The 20,867-nt window shown below is 48.0% G+C and overlaps 1 protein-coding gene across 1 annotated transcript in view; it reads left to right on the top strand.

The window, feature by feature from the left end:
- The window catches only part of fam13a (family with sequence similarity 13 member A), a 196,231-nt gene that overhangs the window by 160,242 nt on the left and 15,122 nt on the right, over positions 1 to 20,867 (top strand). The window contains exons 11-14 of the mRNA XM_078529154.1: positions 3,678 to 3,879; positions 7,164 to 7,288; positions 11,385 to 11,445; positions 19,908 to 20,058. Coding sequence (XP_078385280.1) covers positions 3,678 to 3,879; positions 7,164 to 7,288; positions 11,385 to 11,445; positions 19,908 to 20,058 — 539 coding nt within the window. The remainder of the gene's footprint in view (positions 1 to 3,677; positions 3,880 to 7,163; positions 7,289 to 11,384; positions 11,446 to 19,907; positions 20,059 to 20,867) is intronic.

A 20,867-nucleotide genomic window follows, 5' to 3' on the forward strand; every position in this document is an offset into this window, starting at 1 on the left:
CAGCTCACCCTCCATGCAGTGTTCCTTTGTCCCTATAGCCTTCTGTGCAAGTGCTCCAGCCTTCTGAGCTCTCGCCTCCCCAGGACTTGCACCCACTGTGGGTATCAGGGCAAGATCAGGGCCAGCCCCAAAGGCCTCAGTCGCTGTTCTGAACTGTGCCTGAGGATCGTGTGAGAGATTTTTTTTTTGGAGGGTGTGGGGAGCTTGGGGGGGTGGAATGGGTGGAAGGGTTCGCCGGGGGGGGTGAATCTTCGAATTCTCTCCACCACCATCTTGGGAGGCTTCTGATTTCCATTGATCGCCTCCATACAGCATCGTTGCTCAGAATTGAGCAGAGTGGAGGGTCAAACCTGAGCCTCAGGACTTGAGCGTACCTCAGTGATGGGGTCTTTTTTTAATCATGCCCTGCGTTGAAAGATGGGAGAAGGGAGCTAGCTATTCAGGCACCGAGCCCATTCCACCATTCTATTAAATCATGTCTGACCTGCAACCCCGCTCCATTTATCTACCTTTGCTCCGCATTGATTGATGTCCTTACTTAATAAAAAAACCTATCCATGCTGAAAATTTAAACTGCTCCCTCCCACCGCTGCCCATTAACATGGCCTTTTAGGGTGAGAGAGTTCCAGATTTCTACCGCCTCCTGTATGAAAAAGAGTTTCCTGATTCTTACCCCTGAATAGCCCTGCTCTGATTTTAAGATTATGCCGTCTTGTTCTAGACTCTCTCGCCTGCGGAAATAGTTTTTATATTGACACTGTTCAAACCGCTTGTCATCTTAAATGCCTCAGTTAGATCACCCCTCAACCTTCTAAAATTAAGGGAATGCAAGCTACGTTTATGCGACCCAGCCTCATAATTTAACACTTTAAACCCTAGGTTCATTTATGGGGTGAATCTGTGCTGCACGTACCCGCTGCAGGGCCCATGTACCTTTCCCGAGGCCTAAGACTGAACACAGGTGGATTCAGACCAAGGCGGCGTACAATTGAAGCATAACTTGCTCTGCTTTGTGTTCAGCCATCTTGATACAAAGACCAACATCCCAATGGCCTTTCTGGTTACATTTCGTACCTGTGCACGAACTATTAGTGTCTTGTGTATGAGCAAACCCAAATCCCTTTTCCCCCGTAGCTCCCGGCCTCTCACGATTAAGAAAATATCACCTGCCTCGAGTTTTGCCTGCTCACTTCGTCGGTCCATGGGCTGGATTTGGCGTGCAGGTGCGTGACCGACGCACACACTATCGTGAAATAGCGCCATGACGTCGGGCGAGCGTCCCGATGTCGTCACGCACTTGCGCGATATTTCGATCGGCGCACGCGTGCGGGAGTTGACGGTGTGCCCGCCCACCATTAAGAGGGTTGTTAAGCCCATTAACAAATTAGGTAAATAGAAATTTTCCCTGCCCGTCCGACCTTACGGCTGGCGAGCGGGCGAATAGGCCGAGCGGCCTTTGGATTTTTGAGGAGACCTCATCCACGGGGGGAATGAGGTTTCCGATGTTAATTAAAAATAAAATAAAAGCTTTTTAGACCTCATTTTCAACACGTCCCTGCTCATGTGACAGAGTCACATGAGGGGACATGTTTTCCTTTTTCTTTTGAAAACTTTATTTTTTTAATGGGAAAAATCTTCAGCCCCCATGAGGCGGTTCTGTGCCTTCAGGAAGGTTTTTCTGAGCGCACCCGCACGCATGCGCTGACTTCTGCGCTCGCCCACCTCCTACTGCCCCACCCAGGCAACCCTGAGCGTTTCAGCACTGGAATCACGCTGGCTGGCCGTTAATTTGGCCAGCCAGCATGACATCGCAGTCGGGGTCCGATGGTGGGCAGCAGACTGTTGCGCGGCCGCTCCTGGGCCCGCCCGCCCGCCGCGCCTGCCCAGCGAGGGGAAAATCCTCCCCCATGTCTCTTTGGAACTTTCTCCTCCCAACCATTCAGCTCTCAATGCCTTGTAAATTTGTCACCGTACTTCCAAAGTGTAAAGAACGGTGAGACGTTCTGGTGCGTATTAATGGAGGTTCAGTTGTATTAATAAAAAGTTCGGGGTATATTAATGGCAGATCTGGAGACCGTGAGGTTTATTCGTAGATGTTTTGGGGTGTGTTATTGGAGGTTTTGGGGTGTCTTAATGGAAGTTCAGGGGGTGTTAATGGGAGTTTGGAGCTTATTAATGGAGGCTTTGGGTTTATTAATGGAGGCTTTGGGTTTATTAATGGAGGTTTTGGGTTTATTAATGGAGGTTTTGGGGTTATTAGTGGAGGTTTGGGGGTTATTAGTGGAGGTTTGGGTGTTTATTAATGGCAGTTTTGGGGTTAATTAATGGCGGTTTGGGGGTTATTAGTGGAGGTTTGGGGGTTATTAGTGGAGGTTTTGGGGTTAATTAATGGTGGTTTTGGGGTTATTAATGGTGGTTTGGGGGTTATTAGTGGAGGTTTTGGGGTTAATTAATGGTGGTTTTGGGGTTATTAATGGTGGTTTGGGGGTTATTAGTGGAGGTTTGGGGGTTATTAGTGGAGGTTTGGGGGTTATTAGTGGAGGTTTTGGGGTTAATTAATGGTGGTTTTGGGGTTATTAATGGTGGTTTGGGGGTTATTAGTGGAGGTTTGGGGGTTATTAGTGGAGGTTTTGGGGTTAATTAATGGTGGTTTTGGGGTTATTAATGGTGGTTTGGGGGTTATTAGTGGAGGTTTGGGGGTTATTAGTGGAGGTTTGGGGGTTATTAGTGGAGGTTTGGGTGTTATTAATGGTGGTTTGGGGGTTATTAGTGGAGGTTTGAGGGTTATTAATGGAGGTTTGGGGGTTATTAGTGGAGGTTTGGGGTTATTAATGGCGGTTTTGGGGTTATTAATGGTGGTTTTGGGTTTATTAATGAGAGTTTTGGGGTTTGTTAATGGGGGTTTTGGGGTTTGTTAATGGGGGTTTGGGGTTTATTAGTGGAGGTTTGGGGGTTATTAGTGGCGGTTTTGGGGTTATTAATGGCGGTTTGGGGTTTATTAGTGGAGGTTTGGAGGTTATTAGTGGAGGTTTGGGGGTTTATTAATGGCGGTTTTGTGGTTATTAATGGTGGTTTTGGGTTTATTAATGAGGGTTTTGGGGTTTGTTAATGGGGGTTTTGGGGTTTGTTAGTGGAGGTTTTGGGGTTTGTTAGTGGGGGTTTTGGGGTTTGTTAATGGGGGTTTTGGGGTTTGTTAATGGGGGTTTTGGGGTTTGTTAGTGGAGGTTTTGGGGTTTGTTAGTGGGGGTTTTGGGGTTTGTTAGTGGAGGTTTTGGGGTTTGTTAGTGGGGGTTTTGGGGTTTGTTAGTGCGGGTTTTGGGGTTTGTTAGTGCGGGTTTTGGGGTTAATGGGGGTTTTGGGGTTAATTAATGGAAGTTTTGGGGTTATGAATGGAAGTTTTGAGGTAAGTTTCCTCAGGTTTTCTCCTGCTGCAACTTCATTGGAAAGTCTACTTGTTTGTGTCCACCAACCTTCTACCAAAGCGATGGCGACTGAACATGAGAAGACCTGAGGAAATTCACCCCTAATTATCATTATGATAAATGCCCGGTTTCTTATCTGAAATGACAGAAGGCGGCCCCCATGCAATGTGTAGCCGGTACTGAACTGCTCCTCATTGCACTTCCATTTCATGAAATGCCTTTCGTAAATTTGTTTAAACCTGCCTTGCTCCACAGGGATGACATCAACAAAGAGAACATTCCCTCTGCGTTCAGCACTAATGAGGAGGGCCGATCAGGGCATCTGGATCCTTCCCAGGCCAGTGATAAAAAGCTAAAAGAGAGCAACAGTAGCTACATCGAGGAAAGCATGAAGCCAAAGAGACAGAAATCAAGTTGTAAACTCTCTGAGCTAAATGAAAACCAGGATTCTCCAATGGTATGTTCATAGAGTAATTGAACCGTAGAAAGGTTACAGCATGTAAGGAGGCTATTCAACCCATGCTGGCTCTCTGTAGGAGCCACTCACCCAATCCCAGTCCTTTTCCATAGTCCGGCAATTTTTTTTCTCTTCAAATAATTTCCAATTTTCTTTTGAAAGGCATGAATGAATCTGCCTCCACCACACTCTCAGGCAGTGCATTCCAGACCCTAACTCCTTGCATCATGAAAAAACATTTTCCTCATGTCGCCGTTGCTGCTTTTGCCGGTCACCTTAAGTCGGTGCCGTCTCAGTTCTCAATCCGTCCACCAATGGGAACAGTTTATTCCTGCTTACTCTGTGCAATTCCCTCACAGTTTTGAACATTTGCCCATCTTCCAAGACAGAACGGTTCACAAATAACTCTGTGGGGCCATTATTGTTCTGACACCTGAAATGCTGTGTACAACACAGTTGGTCAGTCAGTTAGAAAGAAGATATAATTTGCATTTGTAAGTGCCTTTCACAGTCTCAGGACATGCCAAAGCACTTTTACAGTCAACAATGTGGAGCGAAATATAGGGAAATGTGGCAGCCATTTTGTGCACAGCAAGATCCCTCAAACGGCAATGAGATAATGACCAGATAATCTCCTTATTTAATGATGTTGATGTGAGGGTTAGTTATTGGCTGGACACCAGGGATAACTCCCCTGCTCTTCTTGGCAATAGTACCATGAGTTCTTGGATGCCCAACAATGCGGGCACACGGGGGCCTCGGTTTGATGTCTCATCCGAAGGATGGTGACACAAATGATAAATTCAGGTCCCTGGATTGGGCCGCAAACCCACAACCTCCTGACTGAGAGGCAATAGTACCACTCACTGAGCCATAGGTGACACAAACAGTTGTCACTGGCCCCGTGACAGTCAACACCCGCAGGATCTTTCCATCACACTCTCCCCTTTCACCAGCTCACTTGACTCTCAGCCCATCTACTAAGCCCTGCCCTGCACAATCCTGCTGACGAAGACTTCCGCATATTGCCTTTCTTGGCTGCAGCGCATGCTATCACCTTCCAAGGCTGGCAGCATTCAACTGTACGGCACACGACCTCTGACCTTCGTACTTTTACTGCTCCAGAGTTGCTTGCCAATGTTCCCAAGTGGCAGCATCTGCCCGCAACCGCCCTTTCGTTCCTTAGTGATAAAATATTGGAGGTGGAAGAGGGTGCCGGGTGAGGAAAAGCTGTGCAGCTAGGTGGGGCTGCTTGACTGGGGGCGGCGGGACAGTTAGGAAGTCATGTGATGAGACCTCCAGGAATGCATCCAGCTGGATCTGACAGCCCTGACAGGCAGCATGGGTACACAGTCTGTGAGAAAGAATCGTTCGCTTTTTAAAAAAAAAAATAATAATCACGTCTAGGAAGTCACGTGGTAAGACGCTAATGCTCTACATGGCACGGAGGGAATGCCATATGTGCTTGCCTGGATTTTATACGTGTATTTGCTTGCTGTGTTCTCTCACTCTCGAGAAGACAGTGGGCTCGACATAGATGGCTGGGTATGAACTCAGTCCCTTCACTGCAGGCCACTAACACAAATGACAGCTGTTGCTCCCATCCTCACTGCACATTAAACCCTCTGTTGGGCACAGATTTCAGTAAAGCGGATGAGTAAGGCAGTTGAATTTTTCATGCTGTGTCCGCTTCAGCTGTGAAAAGCTCCTGAGTCATAAACTTCACTGCTCGCAAATGTGGCTTAGTTCTGGAGCCTTGTTTGGAACCGCATCATTCTAGAGTGGGAATAGCCATGCTGACACTAGGATTAATTTGAAGTGATATCTCACAGCATTACCTCACACTGGTACACAGTAAAGGACATCTATTCAGTCACACGCCAGTCTCCAGGCTCCAGTTGACCTTCTAAGCCCCCGGTATGGCAGGCAGGATGCGTGCGTTACTGGCCAGAACTGAGCTGCCTGCCATTTTGGAAAAGGAATGCGAGTTGACGACATTTCAAGGGGGAAAATAATTTATTTAAATTAGGGCCAGGCGCTTCTCGCAGCGCCTGTCCACCAGTTTAGAATTAGGGTTGGACCCCCTTGCTGCTATCACCGCCCCCAACCCAAATACCCTGACACCAGCAACAGCCCAATCATCAGCTCAACTGCAAATGAGGCCCAAGACCCACTATCGGGGAAATCTCAGGCCTTACCACTCTAACGTAGCAATTCAACCGCTGCGTTTCCTACATTACAATAGCGCCTACACTTCATTGGCTGGGAAGCGCTTTGAGATGTCATGAAAGGTGCCCCTATGAACGCAGGTTCTATTAGAGCTGGGATGACTGATGAAGGTCTTTGTGTAATATTGGTGTTCTGGCCTACACAGAAAGAGTTGCACTGTTGCTTGATGCCACCTTGACTGAGCAGCTTTGTAACTTAGCATTGTCGGAAACTGAGGCTAACACCAGGAATGATTTGCTCAGGATCATCGGAGTGGAAAAGCAGGAGTTGGGATCTGTGTCATGAATAGGGCTGCCAACCCTCCAGGTTTGGCCTGGAGTCTCCAGGAGTTGAAGGTCAATCTCCAGGACACTGCCGTGTGCAACCCTAGAGAAAAATCTTCGGGACATTAAAAAAAGATTGTTCCTTTTGTCATTTTCGTTCAACATTTCTCTTTCCCAGATACAAAAATATTGAAAATGGGGGGAAAAGGCTGCTTGGCTGACAGTCAAGTGTCATCCATTTGGGTAATGAGTCTTCTTGCCTTCCGCTTGGTGTCGGAAGGCAGTACGTCACAAGAATGGATGTATTGGCCAACTAATGGCCGGAACGTGGGGGGCAAGACATGTGATCAAACCTCCAGGAATACATTTAACCACGGTTGGCCACCCTAATTATGAATCACATCATCGGTCCAGTGTCGATGATTTGTAGTTTCTCATTCCTTCCGTTAGAGAACAGGTAACCTTTGAGTGAAGACTCCATTTCTCACACTGCCCCCGCTCTCCTGCCAATTCCCTTAATTCCTTTAGTCTCCAAAAAGCCCTATTGATCTCCGTCTTGAATATACTCAACAACTGAGCGTCCACAACCGCCTCGGGTAGAGAATTGCAGAGATTCAGAACCCTTTCAGTGAAGAAATTTCTCCTCATCTCAGTCCTAAAGGGTTGACTCCCTTATCTTGAGACTATGACCCCCTCATTCTGGACTCTCCAGCCAGGGGACATGGACAGCCAATTCCTCAGCGAGTTTAGCTTTAAATGGTTTATTCTTAATTTAATTTTTTTGCTCGGCAGCCCATGGAAAGCAGCAGCAGCAGCATTTCTACATCCTGGCCACCAGATCCATCCCTTGGAATGTCAGGGCCTGGAGGAGGCCTGAGTTTCCTAACCCAGCCAGAAGATCCAGCCGAACGAGAGAGGTAGGTTTCTCTGCGCAAACCGAGCGGTGCGTTTTGGAATTCAGTCCCGCTGTTCGCTTTTTGTTGTGACTGCACAGTTAATAGGGACGTGAGTCACATTAGGAATAGGCCATTCAGCCTTTCGGACCTGCACCAGCTTTCAGTTCGACCGTGGACAATCTGTACGCCAGCTCCTTTTCCCTGCCTTTGCTGCACAGTCCTTTGAAACCTTTTGCCTCACAAAAATCTATCGATCTCCGTCTTGAAAGCTAAGGCCCAGAATCCAGGGTTTTTTTGAGGAGAGCGAATTCTAGATTTACCCTTTTTGGTGAAGAAGTATTTCCTGATTTCACTCCGTAATGGCCGGGCACTAATTTTAAGATTGTGTCGCCTTGTCCTTGATTTCCCCCAACAACAAAGGAAAAACTTCCTTTGTATCCTATCTATTAAATGCCTTTAACATTTTAAACACCTTGATCAGATCACCTTCTAGCCCTCCTATACTCAGAGAAATATAAGCCAAGTTTGTGGAGGCAGTCCTTATACTTTAACCCTCCCAGCCCCGATATCACTCTGATGAATCTGTGCTGCACTCCCTTCCGAGGTCAACGTACTCTCCCTGAGGTACGGTGCCCAACACTAAGCCCAGTGCTCCAGATAGGGTCTGATCAAGGCTTGTGGCAGCTTATAGAGAAGCATGGCATGAGCTGAAGGAGCAACTCACCTGCCTGCTCTCGCAGCTGAGAATTGATGTGAGGCGAGTTAAATGTGGTTGACTCTTAACTGCCCTCTGAAATAGTCTAGCAAGCCACTCCGTTGTATCAAACTGCCACAGAAAAATCGATGAGGAATGAAACCGGATAGACCACCCAGCATTGGCTTGGGCACCGGAAATGACATAGGCGCACCCAGCCAAGCCACACACCACCCCGACTTGGAAATATATCATCGGTACTTCTGTATGGAGCCTTTCAAGTCAGGAACGTCCGGAAACCTCATAGCCAATAAAATACATTTCAAGTATGTTCACTGCTGATATTTAGGTAAATGTGGTACCCGTTTTGTGCAGTGGTTCAAGAAAGGAGCTCACTGCCACCTTTTCAAGGGCATTTAGGGATGGGCTATAAATGCTGGCCTAGCCAGTGATGTCCACTTCACGCAAAAGAATGTGAACCGTTATGGTAGAGCTTGTTTTTAGTGGGTTTATTTTTATTTGTTCATGGGATGTGGGTGTCACTGGCTAGACCAGCATTTATTGCCCATCTCTAATTGCCCTTGTTCAGAGGGTATTTTTAAGAGTCAACCACATTGCTGTGGGTCTGGAGTCACATGTAGGCCAGACCAGGTAAGGACGGCAGATTTCCTTCCCTAAAGGGCATGAGTGAACCAGATGGGTTTTTACGACAATTGACAATAGTTTCATGGTCATCATCAGACTTTTAATTCCAGATATTTATTGAATTCAGATTCCACCATCTGCCGTGGTGGGATTCAAACCCAGGTCCCCAGAGCATTACCCTGGGTCTCTGGATCACTAGTCCAGTGACTATACCACTACACCACCGCCTCCCCAAAGCTGATGCTGTTCCATTATTGATTTTCACAGCTATCATATTGACTCCGATAGCATTGAAAGGTGCTGCTGCAGTTAAAAAGAAATGCAATGCAGCAGCAATGGTATCAGAAATCAAATTATCCTAATGTCCTCAAGCATAAAGCAGCAAAGAAAGACCTTTGATCTATACAGAGCCTTTCGAGTCCTTGAGACGTCCAGAAACCTCATAGCCAATAAAACACATTTCAAGTATGTTCACTGCTGATAGTTAGGTAAATGCGGTACCCGTTTTGTGCACAGCAAGATCCCACAAACAGTGAGACAGACAAAGGCCAGAATTTTCTGCTCCTGTTGATAGTGAGTGTTGCCGGGAGGAGGGGGGAAGGAGGGGTGGGTAGAAATCAGTTTCACGCTGGCATGAAATCACAGCGGGATCATCCGATGGTGCGGCGGACTGCCAATCCTGCTAGAGACTGGCGTGAGCCCGATTTGCATCCCGCTAATCGTGCCCACCCCCCCCGCCATGCCCGATTTACCCCTTGGGGGAAAACACACTGGCCCAGAACACATCTGGGACTTACCTTTAAGGCATTGCTCAGATCACAGGCATCTGAGGAGAAGAAGAGGCTGGATGCCCACAGCTACCGGGACCCTGTAGAAACAGTCGCCTCGCATGCCGGGCGGATCCTCATGCGCGTGGCTCTGCCACGAAGCAGCTCTTGGGGGATGGGAGGCTTCCACGCAGCAGCTCTGACTGTAAAGGTGGTGGATTTTTGCTTGCTTAAAGGACATTTGTGAACCAATTGGGTTTTTAATCGACAGATCGTTTTACTGGCGCTAGCCTGCATCTGGTCAGATTTCTTGAGTTCAGTTTTCACAACTTTCCCTGGTGGGATTTGAACCCATGGCCGCTGGTTGAACGGGTGGCACCATAATGTCACAACAGTGCCGAAAGAGGCCATTTGACCCGTCGAGCTTGTGCCAGCCCTCTGAAGGAGCCATCCAATTAATTCCACTCCCCTGCTCTTTTCCCCATAGCACTGCAATTTTTTTTCCTTTTTCCTTTTATATTTATCTAATTCCCTTTTGAAAGTCACTGTTGAACCTCCTTGCACTGCCCTTTCAGGGCGGCCGACTCTAAGGGACAAATTAAGAGAAACTTTGGCAACCATGGAGGTGGTGGGAGAGGTGGTGTCGGGGTTGCTGCAAAACCTCAGGCGGTGAGGGTGGGGGGATGGGCTGGGGGACCTGTCAGAATCCTGTTGTGGGGGAGGGGGGAGCAGTGCTGCCAAGTCTGTGAGTGGTGGTGGTGATGGGGGAGGGGGAGGGGGTGAGTCTGTGGTAGTGGGCCACTGGAGGAAGATCACACGTGCATATTGCGCATGCGTGAAATTCGATGACCAAAAATACAGGGCAAACAGCAAATCTGGAGTCTCTGATGATGTCCCAGACCCGTCTTGTCATTGGACCCAAGCGCAGTCATTGGAAGCATGAAACACTTGTTGAAAAACAGTTTCTGTTTGCCTTCCAACACTGATTCGTGCCAAGGCCTTTGACTGCTCTTCTGAGAGCCCTATCACGAATCATGTTCTCATACCAAGAATCCATTATTCGCCCCTCGTAACTTGAGGCCATGTAAAAACCTTGAAAAGGATCATGCGCTGAAAAGAAACTGACCAGGCACAGCGACTAAATTTTAAAGGGAAATTTAAGCATCTACCATTTTACACGATCTCACAAAGCTAAAAGATCCCTCCCCTTTTGCCTCAGGAAGTGACAAAGATAAACACCTCACCTCCATATGTCTAAGTTTGTACTAGGCAAGAATCCTGTATTTGTAAAGTCTTGACATTGCACATAAACTGAACAAAAGCAAACAACCAATCCAGCCGATTATTTGCTTTCAATACCAGTAAAGCTTTAACTGAACTATTCACTCAACTTTAAATAAATAAACAGGTGATGGTATGCAGCATCCGCAGTAGTTTTTTGTTTTTATCTCTGTATTTAATTGTGTTTCATTTTACCCGGATAAGAGCTGCCAGGCACTTGCTGCTGCTGTTGTGAACTGTGACTCAGCTGGTAGCGCTCTTGCCTCTGAGTCACAAAGGTCATTGGTTCAAGTCTCACAAAACCACAAATACAATGCTGACACTCCCAGTGCAGCACTGTCAGAGATGCCGTCGTTTGGACGAGATGTTAAACCGAGGCCTCTTCTGCCCTCTCAGGTTGACGTAAGAGATCCCACGGGCACTATTGGAAGGAGAACAGAGGAGTTCTCCCTGGTGTCCTGTCCAATATTTATCCCTCAACCAACGTCTCAAACAAGACAATACTTGGCCGTTTATGCTATTTGTGAGACCTGGTGCAAATAGGTCTTCACGATTCTCATGCGACAACTGTTGGCTGTGTGCACCTTTGGGTGCCCTGAGGTCATGAAGGGTGCTACATGAATGTAACTTTTTTCATCCTAGGCAGCAGCTTGTATTAAGGTGAATAATAACTGTGCCACTAAACCTTCTTTGCAGTTTGATCTTGCATGTCATTTGCATTGTGTTTCAGAAAAGAAAGCGCAATTGCATTCTGTGGTGGGGAGCCTTACGATCACATTAAACTGACTCTGGTGAGCAACGACAGTGTCATTTCGCTAAGTTGTATTACTACAGCAGAATCTAAAAACAGAATATATAATGATTTTGGCAGTGATCCAAGGTGCCATTAATCTTGCTACTTCTGTAAATGTATTACATGCTAGTTTTTGTATTTTAGAATCCAGTTCTAAGGTTTGGGGAAAAAAAAAAGACAAACAGGATCCTAAGCTTTACAAGAAGAGACATAGAGTGCGAAAACAAAGGTGTATTGCAGAAAATTTACTGGTTATGCTTCGGCTGGTGAATTGTAACCCATTCTGGACATCACACTGCAGGAAGGTTTTCAGAATCTTGAGGAAGTTGCAGAGGGTTACTACATAATATCGGGGATGCGGGGGAGTGGTGGTGATGGATCAGTCATGTGGTGAGGCTAGAAAAACTGGGATTGTTCTTTCTGGAGGAGAACGGGTTAAGAGGAGATTTACTGGAGGAGTCCAACATATTGGAGGACCTTGATGAGAGCTGATAGGAAGAAATTTGTTTCCAGCGACAAAGAGACCATGAGCAATGTTTTTGTGGAGCAATTTATGACCTGGACTGCACTGCCTGAGAAAGTGGGGGAAACTTTCAAACAGGAATTGGATACATACTAGAAAGGGAAAATAAATTACAGGGCTATGGGGAAAGAGCAGGGGAATGGGACTAATTGGGTAGTTCTTTCAAAGAGCTAGCAGATACAGGATGAACCAAATGGCCTCCTTCCGTGATGTATGATCCTATGTGGTTAGGGATTTAGATTAGTCAGCAGAAACAAACTTCACTGATAGAAGATATTTGTTTAATGGCGTGAATCTTTAATTGGATCAAAACGAGAAAGGGAGAAAACTCCTCAGAATCCCTAATCTCAGGTATGCTCTAGAATATAGATTTGTGACCTGATTTAGGGTTAGAGCAACATATTCGAATCTCCTGGGAGCAAGTACATTCTTTAAAAGTCTGCTGCTGTTTATGGGGCAAGAAAGATTTGTATAATGCCTTTTAACAGACTCATAACGCCCAAATGCTTTACAGCCAATGAAATACCTTTTGAAGTGTAGTGAATTCCCTCTCAGGTGGGATCATGTGACACTATTTAGCAAAGAGGTGCTGTCCTGGCCTATATTTATCCCTCAAGCAACATCAAGCAAACAGACTATCTGATTATTAACTTATCGCTGTTTGTGGGAGCTTGCTGTGCACAAATTGGCTGCTCCGATTCCTACATGGCAACAGTTCCAAAACCAATGGCTGTGGAGCACTTTGGGATTTCCTGAAATTGCGAATGGTGCTATATAAATGCAAGTTGTTTCTTTTTTTTTTCAGTGGATGATTCAGCTCTGTTGCCAGAATCGACTAAGCGCCCGGTTTATCAGTGATGGATAAAAATCAAGAGAGGGGTTGAGAGTTGGTCAAGCGGGGTTGCAGCGCATGGTCATTAGCGCATCGGTAGCTCATCTTAGTCCCCGCCTGATTCTCCTTTTTATTTTGTTGATTTCAATGGGGTATCAAACAGCTGCCAGTCCTTTTATCACCTATTCTGCTCAACCACCTGTGGCCAACTTCACCACCACATGCGCACCCCCCCACCACACCCCCAGACCCCCAGAATGTGCCGCTGAGCAGCTTACAAACTATTGTGCTGACATGACCAATCTTCGAAAGAGCGGAATTGGCACCTTGTGTGTGTGTCCCTGAGAGAAGTAGCGTTATAGCCCTTCGAGGAAGATTGATAATATCGTCAAGAATTTACTGCGCGTGTACAGCCTCAGCATTGTAGGAATTGGGGATTTCTTTGTACAAGTTTTAAGGGCTGCTAATGTCCTTCAGTGTTCAATCTTGAAAGAAACAGGAGAAAGCAAGCAGGTGTTGACATTCTGAAACAAAAACCGAATGTCGAAACATAAGAACGTAAGAAAGAGGCCATTCAGCCCTTCGAGCCTGCACTGCCATTCAGTACCATCGTGGCCGGGCTCCCAACTCGACACCTTCTCGCTCTAATCCCACATCACTTAATTCCTTTAGCGTCCAAAAAATCTATTGATTTCTGTCTTGAATATACTCAATGACTGAGCATCCACAGCCCTCTGGGGTAGAGAATTCCAAAGAGTCAGTGAGTATTGGCTGAGAGAACTGGTGGGTTAAAATGTGGACCCTGGTGAAATGTCATCTACTTCATTTTAATGCTGAATTCACCGCCCTGCAGAAATGTAGTCCATATCTCTGTTGAACAGGAGCAATTATGCCGAATGATTGTCCCTCCCTCTTCTCGTCTGAAAGCACTGAATCATGATGAGTAGAGGTCCAAAGGTACTGAAGGGTCAGCAGCACTCACTGCTGCTGAGTCAAAAGTTTGTGGGTTAAGGCTTTGAGCAGGCAGGTTCTCCTCTCTGCAGTACTGTGGGAGCACTGCACTGTCTTTTAGACAAGACATTAAACCAAGGCCTCGTCTGTCCTCTTGGTTCGATGTGTAAAATCAAACAGCAGTGTTTAAAGAAGAGAAGGGAAGTTAGTTCTCCCTGTGTCCCGAATCCGATATTTTATTTCACTGGTGCTTGTGGGATCTTGCTGTACACAAATTGACCGCTGCATTTCCCACATTACAAGAAAAAGGACACTTCTGAAGTATTTTATTGGCTGTGAAGTTAAGGTCATGAAAGGTGCTATATAAATACTTCCTTCCTCCCTTCCAGGGGGCCGTTTTTCAAGTGTTAACCTTGACTGTTTGAGGGCATCTTTTGTACCCTGGCTTGGAACCTCTTTACTCTATGGCTGATGGGTTAGGAATGGCAGATACCCACAGTAATATACTTAAGTTGTACCAGAGTTCTGCTCCCCAGTGAACAGCGCTGGCACAGAATAGATGGAATCCCTTCAAAATGAAAAAATTAAATTGGCAGAAGTATGGCCAGAATTTTATGGCCCTGTTGGCGTCGGGCGTCATGACGGGCGAGGGGGGGGGCATAATATGGCGAGACAGCCAAAAATCAGTTTCAAACCATCCTGAAACTAGTTTGTGATCGTCCGCTCCACCCGTCAATGGTGGGCCGTGTTCCCCGCCACTGCACATCGGAACCTAAGTTCAATACTTTAGCATCTCATTATAAGCCCTGCCCGCCAGAATCATTCCCCCCCCCCCCCCCCCCCACCAACGCTGGATCATCCAGGATCACACCAGTAAGTTTCACAACTGTACATAAGTGACGTGCACCTGGCCAGCTGCACTTCACTTGGGTCTTCGAGGTTTGTTTGTCTACCTTGCTTCGGGCAGCACTCGCAGTCACCGGCGCCAGGCTTCGCAGGCAGCACCACATCACTTTTAGCGGGGCTCATGGGCAGGTCTCTACCCACCAGACCAGCCGTAAGGCACAGTTGGCTTTTCGACGGCTGCAGGGCTAGGGTTTGCTTGGGGAAGGGGGAGTAGTGGCCTCAGGCAAGGGAAGAGGCTGCAGGGTGAGGGCTGTACTGGGGAAGGGGTAGTATCCCAGGGTGTGTGTGGGGGCACATATTGATCTGTGCAAGTAGCCTCAAGATGGTGAAGGCTGAGGAGGCAGCCTCCAGAGGAGATGAGGCCAGATGGAGATGTGAGGGTGTGTGTGAGAGAGTGAGTGGTGATGTCCCTTGAGCTGGCAGTGAGTGAGATGCCAGCGAATGTGAGATGGCCTTGTGAGTGTGCGAGTTTAGAGTGATGAGATGGTTGCCTTACCCTGGTGGCAAGGATAAGATGATTCATCTTTTTTTCTGCACTGGATGGCCAACCTCTTGTGTGCAGCATTGGCACAGACCACCTCTGCCACTGCCTCCCAAGCCAGAGCGGTGAGACTGATGGGCCTTCGGTGGCCAGAGCGGGGGTAGAGGACATCGCGTCGGGCCTCCACGGCATCCAGGAGGCATCCTGGGGATGTGTCACTGAATAGGGGGGGTGCGCTGCACTCTTCTTGGCTTTTGGGGCCATATCTTCACTGGAGCAGCCCTGGGCTGCAAGCATTGAGAAGTGTGCGTGTGACTGCAGTTTAAATATGGCGCCCAGCATGAGGAAACGGTGGGGTAATAGCGTGGCCAGCAAATCCCGCCAGTGAGACAGCGTATTTCCTGTGGCTGCACAATTAATGAGTCGGGAATGGGCCGATACGGCGCAGAAACCTGCCATTGCGGGTGGCGGGTAAAACAACTTTTTTCCTGGCCGCTGCCGCACTTTGTGAAAATCCGGGACAATTCCGCCCTATGACTTCAAGGACGTTGTCCCAAAGATTGAAAGGAAGCTTCAAAAAGAAGATTCCCACTTGATCAGTGCAAGTTGTTGTTATCTCGTTTTTTTCTGTAATTGAAGGAACCTGTCTGAAACTTCCCAAATGGACTTCAGCAAACAGGAAAAACTCAGTTGGCTAACCACAAATTTTATAACGGCATTTTACACAGCTGTCTTTCCCTCCTCTCCTCCCCGTGTATTTATTTACTCTGTAACTTGCTTTGATATTGGTCTGAATAACTGAAACACAGCGGATCCCAGAGTCTTGTGTTTGTTACCACATTCAATTAAACTAGTCCGCGCATGTTATGGTGAGCAATATACACCCGCACTGCAACAACAACTTGTATTTACGTAGCACCTAATGTAGCCAGAAAGGAAAAAGAAGTAAAGCTCGGAAATAGCTGGTACTGGCCCAAACTGGAATTCCAGTTTTAAGGTTTGGACCAGTACCAGTCATTTCCCAAGTTTTACTGGCTTCTGCTTGTGTGAATCACACCCAGGTGCTTCACAGGAGCATTATAAAACAAAAGAATGACGCCGAGCCGCAGAAGGAGATATTAGGTCAGGTGGCCAAAAAGCTGGTTAAAGAGGTAGGTTTTCAGGAGAATCTTAAAGGAGGAAAGCAAAGTAGAGAGTCGGAGAGCAGTAGGGAGGGAATCTCAGCGCCTTGGGCCTTGGCCACTGAGGTTGAGGCCGCCAATGGTGGAGCAATTGAAATTGGGGATGCACAAAGAAGCCAGAATCAGGGGAGCGCAGATATCGCGGGAGGGTTGTGGGGCCGGAGGAGGTTACAAAAATAGGGAGGGGGTGTGGGGTGTGTGGTGAGGCCATGGGTGGATTTGAAAACGAGGATGAGCGTTTTAAAATCAAGGTGTCGCTCGAATGGGAGCCGATGCAGGACAGCGATCATGGGGATGACAGGGGAATGGGACTTGGTGTGAGGCAAGACACGGGCAGCAGAGTTTTGGACGACCTCACGCTTACAGGCCCAATCACCGGGCAGGGTTTTTCAGTAATCTGGACTATCTGACTTTAGAAGTTGTTTCATTTTTTTTTTTGCAAGTGTTTAAATTCCAATTGAGTTTAATATGATGAAGCAAATACACTAACGTTTTTGTTATGAAAGCTAATTATCGACGGGCAGCTCATGATCCCCAGAGTACTTTGTGATCTGTAAAAGTATGCCAAGTTACACAGCCGCTTTTATGTTGACACAATGCAGTAGTGTAGTGGTTATGTTACGAGATGAGTAAGCTGGAAAATGCGTGTTCACATCCAACCGTGGCAGCTTGAGATTCTGAATTTCGTTCCTAAAAACCTGGAAATAAAAGGCTGGCACCAGAGACAGCGACCCTGCCACAGTCAGATTATCACTTGGAATCATAGGGCAGGATTTTCAGGTCGTCGGGCGGGCACGGCCAGGAAATGGCCCACGATTGGCCCCCAACCCCGATTTCACGCCGGCTGGCCAATTAATGGGCAGCGTGCGTGAAAGGCTCAGCAGTGCCAGGGTGAGGGTGAGAAGAGGGCGAGTGCTGGCATCAGCGCGGGCAATGGGGGAGCGCGCGATGAGAGTTCCCTGAAGGCAGAGTAGCTGAAGAATTTAAAACCAAGAAATAAGGGTGTAAAAATGCAGGAAGAAATGTTCACGCATTGGACTCCCTCACCCAAACATATGGGTAGTAAAAATTCTGCCCAAACATTTTTTTTAAAAATTGATATCGGAAACCTCATCCCGCCCTTGGGTGAGGATTCCCCAGAAATCCGAAGGCCCCTGGCAGACCGACCATGGACGGGCAGCCAGAAATCACTGCCAATTGAAACTTCAATGGCCTTAGTAGGCCTTTTCATTGTCGGTGGGCGCGCTGCTGACTCTCGCTCGGGCCCGCTGACCGAAATATTGCACGAGTGTGCGATGGCGTAGGGACGCGTCCAGCAGCGATGCCAATAGCTTGCTGTACCTGCAAGCTAACTTCCTCTGATTCGTGGATGAGAACACCCAAATCTCACCGAAGGCTGTGTCAAAGGTGCTATATAAATGCAAGTTGTTGTTGTCGGGGCGCTAACTGGGGTCGGCTTGTGCCCTGGGCTTCCCGGGACCCGGGGTTTTGGCCCGTGTCCCTGATCAGGCCTTCCCAGATGCGAATTGTCCCGGAATTTCTCTCTTGCTGGAGTCTTTTTGTCGGTGCAGGTGTCTCGGTTTTTGGCAGCTCGGGTGATCTGTGAGCGGGGCTGTCCGGCAGGTGCTCAGGGAGCCGGCAGTATCAGCGTATCGGTACAGGTTGTATGATAGCGTCACGCATCATATGAAGAATGCCCTCCCGCAGGTTCCCAAGCAAACCTACCCCTATCCTACATGTTTCCCAGCATCCCCACCCCACCCTGTAAAACTTCACAATTCCTGTCTCCCCCCGCACCCCCTCCCCCACCCCCCCCCAGGCTCACCAACACCCCCAGCTGTGCCCCCCCTCTACCCCAGTCATACCACCCCTCATACTGAAATACCCCTCCCCCGCCCCCCCAACCAGGCTCACCAACACCCCCAGCTGTGCCCCCCCTTCTACCCCAGTCATACCACCCCTCATACGGAAATACCCCTCCCCCGCCCCACCCCCCCAGGCTCACCAACACCCCCAGCTGTGCCCCCCCTTCTACCCCAGTCATACCACCCCTCATACGGAAATACCCCTCCCCCGCCCCACCCCCCCAGGCTCACCAACACCCCCAGCTGTGCCCCCCCTCTACCCCAGTCATACCACCTCTCATACTGAAATACCCCTCCCCGCCCCACCCCCCCAGGCTCACCAACACCCCCAGCTGTGCCCCCCCCTATCCCAGCCATACCACCCCTCATACTGAAATTCCCCTCCCCCCTCCTGGCTCACCAACACCCCCCAGCTGTGCCCCCCCCCCTCTACCCCAGTCATACCACCCCTCATACTGAAATACCCCTTATTTTCCTGACCCCCTCCCCCAAGGGGAGCTGGTGACCCTGCCCATTACAAGCTCAGGGGTTTCAAGATATTTTGAGAGACAAGTTTAAAAACAGTGGATTGCCATCAATTTCATGTATATTGCATGTAATATATCACAATGAGGGGGTGGTGGGGGTGTCATTAAACTATATATATCTCTCTAGTGAGATACGACTGACTGGGGGTGGGGGTGGGGGTGGGTGGGTTTAAGGGTGGGTGGGATGCAAGTTACAGAGTGAAGGGGTTCCTTTAAGATGAAATGCTGAATCGGCCGGCAACTCTCCTGAGCAGTGCAGCCCCAGCCAAGCTGCGAGCTGACTTGTTCTTGCCTGGCTCTGGGCTCTGGCTCCTTGCCAGGCAGGACACCGAGTCCCCAGCGCACAGCAGCGCGTTCTTTTGTTGAAAGGTGCCTCTCTACGAGTCACGTAATGCCCGCGCCCTGAACTGCTTTGTGCTGAGGGTGGGATGGGTGGTGGTGGGGGCGCACGTACGTCCCTGCTCTATAAATAAAGCTCCACGCACCCACCCCCCCCAAAAAAAAACCCCCTGCTTTATTTACCCTCCCCGGGCTTCATTCAGTCGGACAGGAAATGTATGGAGAGTGTTACAGGCGTTAATCGTATTGTGCGTATGTGTGTGTGTCCTTTGCATGTACAGGCTCAGTCCACATTGACTAGCCTCCTGGCAGTCTCGATGGTCTCTTTTCTACCTCCCCTCCCCTTAATTCTTTCCTTGATTCTCAGTTTGACAGCTGAGAGAGAGAGAGAGAGAGGGAGGGAGAGCAGTCCTTTGCCAGCTGCATCTATCTCACTGTTAAACGCTGCGAGGGGTGAGCCACTTATTCCCAGCAGCAGGGGTATAGAGAGAGAGAGAGAGAGTGTGGCTTCTCATGGCGAGCACTGTTAGATGTAAACAAGCTGCAGGGTGGGGAAGAGCTGCCTGTCATTGCCTCCAAGGCAGATGGGGCTGTCTTCCCATCTCTCTCAGCCCATCGGTTATTCGCAGTGGGAGGGTCCAGACGCCGTTTATAAAGGGGATTTTTTTGTTGTGTGTGTGTGTGTGTGGGTGTTTTTGGGTGTGGGGTGTACATGTTTCCAACTTGAGCGAGCGGAGAGGAGTTTCAGCCTCTCCCACTTGCGTTGGTCTCCAGAATTTTTTCCACCGCCTTTTATTTTTCTTCTGCAATCGACTGATTTTTTTTTAAAATATCGTCTCGTTTTGCGGGTTGCAGAATTCGACCATGAAGATCCTGGAGTCTGCAAATCAGAGCGACATGGCCAAAGCACCAAGGAGTCCCGAAGCAGCCACGCCAGAGGGGAGTGCACCCCTGGAGATCCCTCGCTTGGACCTGACTGGCCTGTCGGAGGGCAAGGAGTGGGGAGGTAAATCTGTGTGTATCATGTCATGTCATGCACAAGATGCTCTTTCTACACCAATGTCCAGACAGTCTGTGATATTGATCGATTAAATGCTTCCTAGAAGTAACAACATTATTATTATTTATTATTATTATCTAATAGTTTATTTTACTACTTTAGTCTGGCTGAAAGCTTTTGAGTTTTTGATTTATTTGTCCCTGCCTAGTGAGCTAGTTATCAATCTGAACCCATGTTTATGTTCAAAGAATTGTGCGGATGAAGCCTATTTTTAATGGCGTGTAGTTTGCTTAAAATAAAAAAAAAATCTGGAATGACAGAACCCCTGTGGCACTGTGCCCTCCATTATTTGCATTTTTTTTTTAAACTTTAAATTTCTGAGTGAAAGATGTCATATAATTTGCATAGATAGCTGTGTTGGAGATTTCTCCCGTAAATGGAATGAGTCCGGGATTGCATCGTGAATCACCTACTTAAGGTGTGAGATTTCGGTTTCTAGCTTCAGTATAGTGCAATAATAATTGTAAATGGCACAGGCACACATAAGATGACACCCAGCCACACACACACACACACACACCCAGACCAATACACAAACAGATAAACATACATACATACACACACACATACACACAGTCACACCTCTATGCATGTGCACACAAAGATACATTTTAGGAGAGTATGGAGGAGAAGATGGTCATCCAGCCCAGAATTGAACCCCCAAGTTCCTGCATGAAATGTGTGCGTTGAGGCTAAAAGCAGGGATTTGATTTCACATTGTGGTTCACAAGCCAGAAAATGGTGACCAGAGGCAC

This window comes from Cetorhinus maximus, chromosome 1 (genome assembly GCF_964194155.1).
Source record: "Cetorhinus maximus chromosome 1, sCetMax3.hap1.1, whole genome shotgun sequence".
Classification (NCBI taxonomy): Eukaryota; Metazoa; Chordata; class Chondrichthyes; order Lamniformes; family Cetorhinidae; genus Cetorhinus; species Cetorhinus maximus.